Raw genomic sequence first — 12,271 nt, 5'->3', positions numbered from 1 at the left:
TATGTTCTTTTGAAAAATGCCAGCATCATATTGCACATGATAAAATATAGTTCGAGACGGAGTCACATCAAATTAGGTCACTGAAATAGGATATAGATCAAAGCATCAATGAGATGTAAGATTGGTTAATATGCTATAAGCTGCTAGATGAACTTTTGCATAGAAATGCGTGATTTGCTGCACTTTCAACAAGGGGATAATTGCTACTTTAATTATAATTGAAGTGTTTCACAGAGAAGTTTAACTGGAGACAAGGGTGCAGTGCACAGTTTAGTGACTCAGCTGAGTTTAAAACATGACGTGGTATTCAAGTCTTCAATCAGGAATTAGTGCAAGGGGCAAAATGTCCCTCTGTAAAAAGGCAGAACAAGGTCTTTTGCCAAGTCAAGATGACTGTTATCAACAATTGATTCCACTCCTGCTGCACAGGAAAAAGAATCTGGAAGCTAGGTGTTTCTCCAAGTAGGCAGCATCAGGTAGCTGCTTTATCTAACTGATTATTAAGTACTGCTGATTGTTTTGTTTCCTGAGAACTGCTCATGCTTTGCTGCAGTTATCCTTTAATTTGAAGTTCATGTGTATGCATTTCCATGGAGGTGAGCATTATGGAAACAGTATTTCATATTCACAGTCTGAAAGTGAACTTTAAGAAAAGGGAGAGAAGCAGTTTGTAGGCACAAATACTGATTAGCTGGGAAATGGCACTATCCTTGGCAGTACTTTGCATCGCATAGCAGATTTACCCAGATCTTCAAGGGTGGGCAAGAGGTTCGTGTCAATATGTCAGTGTAGAAGATATGGCAGCCTGATACCCAGTTCTTACCTTGTCTGTTGTGAAGCAGGGAAGAAGCAGGGAGATGAATAATCTCTTGCAATAAAGGAACCCTACTTTCTCACTGTTGCTCCATTCATTTTGCCCTGGAGAGCCATTGCATACAGTGTAGCAGTGCAGGCCTGTCCTTCAAATGTACAGGATAAAGCTTCCCGTAATTGCCACTGTGTCGTCTTGTACATTTCCTCTCCTTATTCACCCCAATCTATTGGTGGTTAGCACTCTTCTGAGAAGCAAGAATTAATTTACAGCCTCTTCCTTGAGAACAGGCTTGCATGTTAATCTTGTGCTTCCCTAGGAAATACTCTCTATGAGGCTGTATATTTGTTTGTTTATATTTACCTTAGATACATATTTGGAAGATACAGTGTAGGGGACAGTTTTTAGCAACATTTTTTTGTGAGGCAGATGAGCCTCACAAAAAATTCTGAATTCTCCCCCTAGAGAAGGTAGCTCCACATTCTGGAGAGACTATTTTGCATGCCTACAAGGCATACAAGTCCTACTTTGACACCAACAGATTTTAGCTACTTTCAGCAAACAGACTTCATAGTGCCAGATGTGCAAGTGTTACCTCTGATAGAGGCTTGCGGAGCTTGAGTTCTCCTCAGCATTCACTGTCACACAGCAATGACAGTTGCCGAGGTCAGTTCTTGTGGCAGTATCTTCTTCAAACTTATTGTTCATGTTAAGCATGAAGAATGATAATGGTTCTGCATTTTAACAGAGCTGTTTTCAAAATTTACTTTGCTATCACTCAAGAGTCATTTGATCAAATTTTGCTGGGTTTGCTCAGGAATTTCCAGGTGCTTCTAGAGCTGATGGTCTCCTATCACTAACATGTGCAACCTGGACAGAACACTTAATACCTTTAAAATCATCTGGAGAAAATGTCCATATGGCAGCTTCAGGGAGGACAGAAAGAGGGCTGTCCTCAAGGAATGCCCTTATCCCCAACATCCTTTTCCCTTGTTGAATTTAATGATCCAGAAAAGCCTATAATTCCATCTACCCGTCCATCTGCCCATCACTAGTGTATTCAAAGAACCACAGTCTTCACATAAGTGACCTGTTTAAAGCTGTTTCCCAACTTTGGGAACTGTGGACCCAGGCTATGCATATAGTGTCAGAAATACCAACCAACATGTATGAGCTGTGAGACCTCTGTCCCCAAACCCTATTTGCAGCAGGAAGTCTCCTGGGGGCTGGAGGGCGGCCAACGCCATCATTTGCAGTTAATGATGCCATGATCTTTATTTGAATTTGCAGCTCTGTGAAAGAAAGTTTTCCATCTGCAATTATGTGAACCAAGCAGCCCACTAAAGCCTTGGAAGTTTCCTTGTTGAGGCTTTGCTTCCCCATTGTGCACAAAGCGAAGCTGTAATAGGGCCAGAGACATCCAGCAGCTGTACATACACTGTGTATAGATTTTAGTGTTCAAGCAGCAAGCGAGATATATGTGCAATTAAGGAAGCGTTTCCACAGCAGGAACACAAATTCCCCTTATTGGCAGCAGAAGCAAAAAACAACTGAACAAAATGTCACTGCAGTTTGCATTTGCTGTCTCATTCTCAGTATGTGTTCTGCAGTCTCTCATGGCTGTAATCTCAGCCTCTTTGGAAAAAATATTTTTTAACCTTAAACCAACTAGCATGCGAAGTACAGCATCCTCTTGTTGCTGGGATGAAAGCATACATCTGAGAGCAAGTCCAAAAATCAAGTAACATTCTTCAAAGAGGCACTCAGATCTCAATATACCTGAAATAGCTGTTGTCTCAATAGCCTGTATGAAAACTGCTAGTTTCCTCTGTCTCACTTGGGCACCTTGCATTGTGTCCAAATCAGTGGTTAGCTTCAGAAATATTTTATTGGTCCTGTGACATGTACAGAACATAACCTGGAACACTGTTGTGGCTGGGAGATGAGATTGAATGTGATCCTGCTGTTTTGCAAGCCATGGGGAGGACAGGTTCATAATCATCTTGCGTTCTGGGATCCTTACTCATCTTTTATTGAGGCAACTCTCTCACTACTCCCAGCTGCTTGCAGCTTGTTTGTTCTGTCAGAATGTGCCTGGAGATTTTACCTATGCCTAGAGGGGCAGAAGATGTATTCCTGATGTTGGCAGATACTCCGTACTCTGAAGATGGGCCTAGAGCAGGCTGTTGCAGGGTAGTGAAGGTTCTAGGGCTTGCACCCTGCTGGATTTTCTTGAGATCAGTAGAGGTATAAAGAACAACTGGAGGAGCCCACATCCCTTTTGCATTCTTTATTTCTCTTAGAGCAGCTGTGCTTCTGCACTACCAGCTTCTAAAACAGTCACGCATACAAAAGTGTGCCAAGAGATTTAAGTATCTGATAATGTTAGTAACTTGGCATGGCTAAATTTGTGTCAGCAATTAGCTTCTGTAATAGGTTATCCAGCATATGTAATCACTTGTGTGATTTACATCCTCTGTGCTAATTTAGACTGCACAGGAGCCTGGCCAGGCTTTGCATGCTGTTGGATCTGCCTAAACTGTGTTATTTCAGGCTGCTGAAGCATCCTGCAGTGGGACGGGGCTGCCCTTAGCCCCCAGGTACCACCATCCCAGTGGCTGCAGGCTCTCTGCTCTTGCCGATGGTCTCACTTCTTATGTCGAGTGGCATGTGGCAGGTTCCCTCTGTTAATTAGAACAAATGTGCCAATTATGTTAATGTATCTCCCGATACCAATCAGTGAATAATTAGAGTCAACACATCTGTCTCTCACCAGGGAGCAGGATGGCAGCACAGACATTACAAGGTACGCTGCTCTGAATTACAGTCACATTGGGTTGTGCGTCCTCAGCTGCTCACGGGGACAGTTGCATCTTATAGCAGGCTGGGAGGTGCCTTCTGAGCACCTGCAGGGCCTGTGAGCTCATCTGCTGCGCTCACTCCTCTGCTTACAGACATCTAACAGGTAAAATTACCTGAGCTGGGATAATGGAAATTGAGATAGGAATTTCATTCTGGCTTTGTTCTGGAGGGATGATGTTTATGAAAGTTGTGTGAATGTTATTATTTTCCATAGCTGGTATCTCCAGGAGGGAACACTTAAACACCCTTCATGGCAATATTGCGGCAGATTGAATGTTTGCTATTATGATTAAGGAAAACCTATGGTCAGGCTTGTTCTATACCTATGCACAGCTATCCATGCATTTATGAGTAATATTTGGAGGGATGTGTCTGGTCTAATAGAATAGACAGATCTAGATCATGGAATCATAGAATGGTTTGAGCTGGAAGGGACCTTTAATATCAATTAATATCCAGCCCCCCTGCTATAGGCAGGGACACCTCCCACTAGACCAGTTTGTTCAAAACCTCATCCATCCTGGCCCTGAATGCTTCCAGGGAGAGGGCATCTTCGACCTCACTGGGCAGCCTGTTCCAGTGTCTCACCTCCCTCACGGTAAAGAATTTATTCCTGATATCTAGTCTAAATGTACCCTCTTACAGTTTAAAACCATTTCCCCTTGACCTGCTGCTACATGCACTTATAAAAGTTCCACTCCAGCTTTTCTGTAGTCCCCCTTCAGGTACTGGAGTTATCTGTTAAAGAATCTTTGTGACTATAGCCAGCAAACACATACTCTGAATATCTTGGAAAAGAAAGTATCTCCTCTTGAAATGTCTTCTCCAGAGAAGACATTGAAAAAACAAAGTCACAAGGGCTTGGTTTAGCCTGACCCTGAAGATGGACATCTTGTGGATCTCAGAATGGCCATGGGCATCTCGCTTCATCTCTGCCTGCTTGCCTGTTGTGCCTGCAGCACAAAGTGAGAGAGCTACACCCTGGGAATAACATGGCATCACAAGAGAGTGTTGCTTTTAATTGCAGAAATAACAGCTTGTACACTTGTCATTCACAAATCATAGTCTCACTCCACTTTGCTCTCTTTTGTGTTTGACACCCTATCAGTTTATATGTACAGGAGAACAGCCCTGCTCCACCTAGATCTGTTTATCTCCCAATTCGAACTTGCCTCTTCTCAGGAGTGCTGAGTACTGCAGCCAGTAAATGAGTAGCTTCAGAAAAAAATATAGGCCATTAGAAACTGAAAAAATATACTAACAGAATTCTTATTTACACATTGTAATGTGCTTTAATTAGTTAACATTTGTACAAGGACTGAAGGAGAAAACACAAGAGCTAATTACTGCAGGAGCAGTGTGACTTTTCCATGTTGCTCTTTATAGCAAAGGCTAAAATGTGGAAGGAAAAAGCATCCCTTCTCTTTTCTCACATGTTCTCTCCTCAGTTTCTCCCTTCAGATTTTGTGATACTTTGCTATGTGAACAGACTCATGATGTCATTAAAACCCAGGTATCAACAGAAGAATAAGTTGGATTATGTTCAAGATGTACCTAGTAAAAGAGATGAGATTTAGACACGCACACACAGTACCAATGTACTGGCAAAGCAGATTTTTCAGAAGAAAAAATAAATCCTGCAGTTCTGCAAGCTTAATGTTTTATTGTTAGCAAATTTTGTAAGCCATTAGGTGAAGAGGATCTTTTTCCCAGATGATTTGACAAAGAGCTAGAGGCAGTAAACTGAATTATGTAGAGCCTCTCTTTTTTCTGATACTGGCAACTCTTATTTTCATATCCTCTCCAGTTTTCTTGCAGGGATGAAAGGGAATTTAATGCTTATAGCTTTAATTTTGTCTAATCAGCTGAGACTCAGGCTGAATATGCATGTGTGTGCTTTTGTGGAGAGAGAGAGTGTTGCAGAGTGGTGGTATTTATCAAGTACAGAGCTCTTGGCGAGGAAGGCTGGTGCACGTACTTGCATGTCTATACCAGGAAAACTGGTGACTGAGCCACAGACAATGTTACAAATCTAGTCCTGTCCTCACTGATGTCTCAATTTTCTCAATGTGCAGATCACAGAAAAAGTAGTGGTGGATCTGATGGTGGTGGGGTACAAAGCTCTGGCACTGTGTGTAGCATCTTTTAGAGTCCAAACACTCCATCCCAGAAATAGAACAGAACTGAAAATACAGAAAAAAGCTTGATTTGTGAGAAAGATGGGGGTTAAGTAGCAAATTTCTGCAGAAGAGGTGAGCTGCTGGCTGGTTTTTCAATCTGGGCTGCATGCAGACTTGACCTGCATGCGGGGAAGGAGCCAGAGATTGCCATTGACTGAACAAGAGTCTGCCCACCTTGATTATATTTGATGGCCATTGGGATTCAGGAAAAGAACAATTTCAATCATCCTGGCAAGCAAAACCAGGTTATGACCAAGAGTTTGTGTCTTCTGTGGCAGATAAAGCATGAATGCTGCAGTGATAGAAACACAGCTTCCAAAGATTTATGTCCTTTTATTTCTCTCCGATTCCTATCAATTTCTGCAGGACTTTTAACATCACTGGTTTTTGGCTGGTTTTGGAATATGTGGCTATCAAGCAGTGCATCAAAGTGGAGTTTGAGAGAGCAGACCTTGGCAGATAGCACCTCTTGGGCCCAGCAGGCTGATTGTGTTTATGTTTTTCTTCCTTTCATTAACTCTGGACACAAGCTGAAATGATCCAGTGACACGAAGGCCCTGCTTTGATCCATCCAGGTCCGCAGTCCCTTCCTTCAGAGCACACTCAGTTCAAAGGGAAACAAGCTACTAGTTTTTCAGCCAAATTACATAAGGGTGGCTCACGGCAGTCAGCTGGGATATAATGGGGTGTTTCTTTGGGAAGGCAATAAAAAGAACATTGTCTGAATTAAAAATCACATATAAAATATTTTTCTGTATAACCAAGGAAATTACGCTTTATTAAAATGAAATACAGCTTATACAAAGAAAAGGGAAATCTAAGCACTGATGTAGTCTTTTTGAGCTACTATTTCCTTGGTAACTGTCTCTGTTTCATTTAACCCTGAGTACAGCAGAACAATAACAGACATATATGCATGAGTGCATGTATACTAGAAAATTTTGGCCTGTTTGCAATCTGTCTGTTATATGACCTCACTGTGTTGCAACTTGTGTAGATACATACAAGGTTACTGCACTATTAGATGAGATGTACAAAGGGTGGTTGCGAGACCTGGGCTCCTTTAGGTTTCTGGTGTAATCTGCATACAGATAGAGACCTTAGAAGCCCTATTCCAAATCCCATGCTTCATGCTCTGAAAGCACATTCAGCAGCTGGCCAACTCTGACAATGTATTAGTATTTTGAAGGCAAGCAATTCAGTAGGAGTAATGGTGGGAGATAGTGGGCCTGAAGAGAAAAGTAAATGTCACCATTACTCTTCCGTACTCCTGCCATGATGCTGCCTTCCAGTTGGCAGTGTGCAACAGGTGAGTCTTTTATAGTGTGCTTCGTAGCTCTCTCAGAGATGGACAAGACAGTGGCTGATTTTGTGCCAACTGTTGTGTCACCAGTCCTCATTCAGTTTTTCTCCTCCTGCCCTTTGAATCTCTCAGGTGGAGTGGCTGAAGAATGAGGAGGTGATTGATCCTGTGGAAGACCGAAATTTTTACATCACCATTGATCACAACCTGATCATCAAGCAAGCCCGGCTTTCTGACACGGCCAACTACACTTGTGTTGCCAAAAACATTGTGGCCAAAAGGAAAAGCACTACAGCAACTGTGATCGTCTATGGTAAGTGATGCTTTGTTCTGCTACACAGGGGTGGACACTCAGGAGGGAGGCTTCTAGAAATGTAACATGCCTGTATGCAAATCTTACTGCTGCTAGCAACCAGATTGCTACTTGGATGCTTCCTCAAGCATCACACCTTGCTTTCTACCCATGCATTTTATTTTCTCAGTGATGCTTTTCAGAAATAAGAGTAAAACTGATAGAAAATCTATGTTTCCATATACTGGTAAGAGTGTCAGTGTTCAACACAATCACCCATCTTCTTATCCCTCTTCTAATCAACCTATTTTTGATGCCTATTACCAAAGTATACTCTGACGTGAAATTAGCAAAGCACTCTATGGCTTCAGTTCATAGGAACACAACCTGGCTTAGAAATAAATACAAGGGGAGCAGGAAGTTTTGAATAGCATTATTCTATGCAGCAGTCCTGATCTGATATTGAGGTTGGCCCTCCTTCTCCTTTGGCCAGTTTTTCTGCTGGGTTCTCTTCTAGCCGATCCTGCTCTTCCCTACAGCCCAAGTCTCTGCCCCACAAAGCCATTGCTACAATTCTTCCCAAGCTGGGGTATCCTGCAGAACAAAACCTGATCTGACAACACGCCAGCTGACTATCCTGGTGTTCCTTACAATCAGTTTAATTATAGGATAGACAAGTGGGAAGAAATCCCTATGATTATCCCTAACATTCATTTCATATTCAGTCTAGCAGTTAGATTTAATTGTAAGCAGTTGCTTCCCTGAAGTTACAATGAGGGCCTTTTAGTTCAGATTTTATAGAAAAACAGCTGAATTGAGTTGATTAGCAGTGTTTGTGATATTGAGAGATGGACCGTGCAAAAGCACTGTGTTTTGTAACTGTGGTGAATGCAAAAGCATAGAGATACAGGCATGCTTGAACTCCTTATTCATATACAGTTGTGTTTTTTTGAACAGTCAAGTCAAGAACATATGTAAAGGAGCAGCCACTTGTGTGGGCTTTGATATTAAAGCCTTATTAAAGTGTTGTGTTATACCACAGATGTTTGGGAGCTGGGGAATTTAAACAGTTGGTATATTATCCATACCCTGATCATGCCATTAATACACAGAGCAGCACAGTTCCCTCTCCATCCTCATCATTCTTTCTAACCCAGAAGCTGAGGCAGGTGGAAATGAGAGGCAGCACAAATATCTTCCCAAGGATAAATATCTTCCCAAAGTCCAAAATAAAAATTTAGTGTATACTTACTCTGAACAGCTTAAATATCTGTTGAGGTGATAGGACATTCATATGCACCAGCTGTTTCCACACTGGGGTGAGTGGAGTTGCCCTGACATCGCAAAATCAGCTTCTAGAAAAGAAAGAGAAATCATAACTTCCAAGTCTTCCTGTTGAAAGCAAGAGAGTGTAGCATGATAGATAAATCCAAGAAAGAGGTGCAGTGCGAGTTATATCCAGGATAGCTTTCATGTAGTGTCATGCTCTTCCTCTTGCTTTCCAGTGAATGGAGGCTGGTCTACCTGGACTGAGTGGTCAGTGTGCAACAGCCGCTGTGGGAGAGGCTTCCAGAAGCGCACAAGAACCTGCACTAACCCTGCTCCACTCAATGGAGGGGCCTTTTGCGAGGGACAAAACGTTCAGAAAATAGCTTGCACCACCCTGTGCCCAGGTACAGTATGAATACCGTGTAGCCATCAATGCATGATTTTTTCTGGTGCCAGTCATTCTGGGAGAAGGCTGCTAGTCACAGAAGCTTCCTTCTCTTTATTAATAAATCTAACATTTCAGTCAGTGAATAGGAAATTGTGTTATGTAAGTAGTTAAAATAGTGCACGCATCAAGCAGCAGGGGATTTGGTCCCACTTTTGCACACAGCTTGTGAACTTGTCTCAGCCTTGGTAATTCAGGGGATTTGGAGAATGCTCAGAGCTTCAGACAGTGGGAGATAAAGGCTGAAAGCTCTGGAAGAGGACAGGAATTTGAGTCCACAAAGTGACTGTGATGCAAATAAATTTGTAATGTCTGTTCAGTCCAGCTGTCACAGCAAGTGCATCATTTGAGACATGTGGAGAGTGGATGCCAGTTTTCAGGCACATTTACCTGACTTCAAATACAGTACCTTTAAAAGGTATTTAAATGCAAACTTATGAAAATTACAAAATTGTTTTAGGAGACACAAGGTAGTGTGTGGCCTTTCCATGACAACATTCTGCCATCTGTCCTATTCTCCTATGTTGGCTGCAGCACTGAAATCAGTGTCACTACTGTGTCACCTTCAACTTAGGAAGCTTGGCCATCCAAGACTGAGTCACAGGAGTGGGTCAAAGGAGCTGAAAAGAGCAAAAATGCCACTTCTGCTCATTATTCTAAGTGGCAGACTACTGTCTCAAACTCTGTTACTCGAATAATTTAGTTATTAGCTCATTGACTGTTTCACATTTTGCTTTTGAAAATCATTTGCAGGATTTTGAAAGGTGCTAAATGCATTCCTGATTCCATTCGTGTGAAATATATCACTGTCTTTAAATAATTCTTTTAATATAAAATATTTAAAATTAAATGTCTTCATCCTAGAGAAGAGCTTCTGGCCAAGTTTAATTTTAACCTCTCTGTTAAAAAAAAATAAAAAAATAAAAATAAAAAAGGAAAAAAATATCACAGATTGCCAACTTGCACACTTTGAGTACAGATAAACTGCTGACGTTTCTAAAAGGGGAGAGGAAGAGCAGAAATGATGCTGGGACAGAAATAGAACTTTTAAAAATAGAGGCTGGTTCATTTATTTGATTCACATGTTGGAATGTCTTAGAGTCCTTCTTCCTTGCTAGGATAACTGAAAATTCCAGGTAGAGTTATCCCAAGAAGAGCAATGCTTTGGCTTGGTCCCACACTCCCCTTCGTGTACCTGTTCCCCTTACACCTTGTGTCTTCTCCTTGTCTCAGTGGATGGCAAATGGACGTCCTGGAGCAAGTGGTCCACTTGTGGGACAGAGTGTACCCACTGGCGCAGGAGGGAGTGCACAGCCCCAGCCCCAAAGAATGGAGGCAAGGACTGCGAAGGACTGGTGCTGCAGTCCAAGAACTGCACCGACGGGCTCTGCATGCAGGGTGAGTGCTGCTGCATGAGTTCTGGGATCCAGGAAAGATGTACCATAAAAAAGGCTGCAAGAGATCTTGTCATCATATATCTCCTGACAGCTGTTACTTATACAGCCTTCATTTAACTTATGCAGTAGTGTCATGAAGGTCTGCTCTAGTGCTGAGGTCTGTTCAGTCTGTGTCCATCCATGCTGTGGTCCTGTCTTAGGGACCAATAGGGCTGAGGTGAAAGGAAGAGCAGGCTTGTACTGCGATTCTGACTTTTTTGCAAGCAATGTCTTCTATGTCTTTTTCATTCATTCTTAAAAATGAAGTCTTCATTCTGCTGGTGTGTTGAAACTTCTCTTTGCATTTTGTTAGAATAACCTGAGTATACTAGACTCTCTTCTGAAGAATATGTGACATTTCTTCCTTCTCTGTTGAGCCTCAGCTCTTCATTTCCTAGAAAGCTGTGGTGGTGACCATCCAGGATCTATGAGTCCAGATCATGATATGCTTGGAGTTTTCTAATGCAAAAAGAGTCAGGAATTTTTGTTCTCTCTGGCAGATGACTAGTGACCAAAATAGTCCCAAAGTCATGTAAGTAACACCATTAAACTAATAGGTCTACTTCCTGAGTAGGTGGCTACTGTCCTGGCAGCAACCTCTTGTGATACTCTATGTCAGTAATTTGCCCCAAGATACCAAGATTTACCAAAAACACTTCCCCAGTGTAACTTACACCAGCACATTCATCATGTGAAAAGCTATTATTCAATGTCAACAGCATAAAAAATGTAGTCCTCCAATATTTGTTTTTAACAGGCATATAGAAAAGTAAGATTCAGAGCTTTTTGCTTTTTATTTTCCAAAGACATGGCTGGATTTTTTTCCCTGTTTTATTGTAAAACATCTTTGTGACTATCATAGTGGAAAAGCTAACACACCTCTAGCTCCTGTGGTATGAATAAGTCATTATGGTAAATTAGGAAGAAAAAATACATCCCCTCTACAGAAGAGCTCTTTACTATCAGTTTATATTTAGACAGGTGTATGTCATCTTTGTGTATGTGCATAAAGAGAGCCATTTAAGCAGAAATCTGGTAGAAGAATAGATATAATAGTACAGCAGAATAAAAGCCCTATAGGGATCTCATTTATCTGTTGAAGGTATATTGCATTTTATTTGTGAAAGTGGATGCTGAGTATAAAGCAGAAGTTTTCAGTGGGAGAGAATGTGAGGTTATTGTGGATCTTACTCTGCTTCATATATATGTATATAAAAATGGTAATGAAAAATATTCAGTCACATATTGACCCACTTGGCTCCAGGGGCCATGATCATCCTTCAGTGCTGGAATTTAATGGCAGTGTTTTAGTGGTGTCTTTATACTCCTGGGGCTTCATACACCTGTAAAACCTACAGTGCTGCTTCCAGATCCATCACTGCTGGGAAGATTGATTTGCTGCACATTATGGCAATGTGCCTACTGTTCTCTCTTTCTTTTTCTCATCCTTGCAGTTTATGCAAAGCCATTCTACCTCTTTTATATTTTCACTGATGTGAGCCTAGATCCATAGCAGATCTGCCCATAAGTAAGGAAAGTAACATGGACCTCTTCATTCCTAAAATACCACACACAAGACTGGTGAGGGCCAGCCCAGAGCTGGCATTTCCCCTGCCTGGGAACATCTGAACCTACCAGAGACCTCAAAGCTGTCATGCTGGTGGGTGCCACTT

At 41.8% G+C, this 12,271-nt stretch overlaps 1 protein-coding gene across 2 annotated transcripts in view; it reads left to right on the top strand.

The window, feature by feature from the left end:
- Positions 1 to 12,271, top strand: part of UNC5C (unc-5 netrin receptor C) — a 227,898-nt gene that overhangs the window by 181,468 nt on the left and 34,159 nt on the right. For both annotated transcript variants that reach the window (XM_015862013.2, XM_015862012.3), the window contains exons 5-7: positions 7,289 to 7,469; positions 8,954 to 9,121; positions 10,396 to 10,560. In XM_015862013.2, the coding sequence (XP_015717499.2) occupies positions 7,289 to 7,469; positions 8,954 to 9,121; positions 10,396 to 10,560 (514 nt within the window). The remainder of the gene's footprint in view (positions 1 to 7,288; positions 7,470 to 8,953; positions 9,122 to 10,395; positions 10,561 to 12,271) is intronic.

This window comes from Coturnix japonica, chromosome 4, assembly GCF_054131305.1.
Source record: "Coturnix japonica strain WE chromosome 4, WE-NBRP24, whole genome shotgun sequence".
In the NCBI taxonomy this organism is placed as follows: domain Eukaryota; kingdom Metazoa; phylum Chordata; class Aves; order Galliformes; family Phasianidae; genus Coturnix; species Coturnix japonica.
The sequence above is the reverse complement of the archived record's forward strand: the minus strand, read 5'-3'. Positions and strand labels throughout refer to the sequence as shown.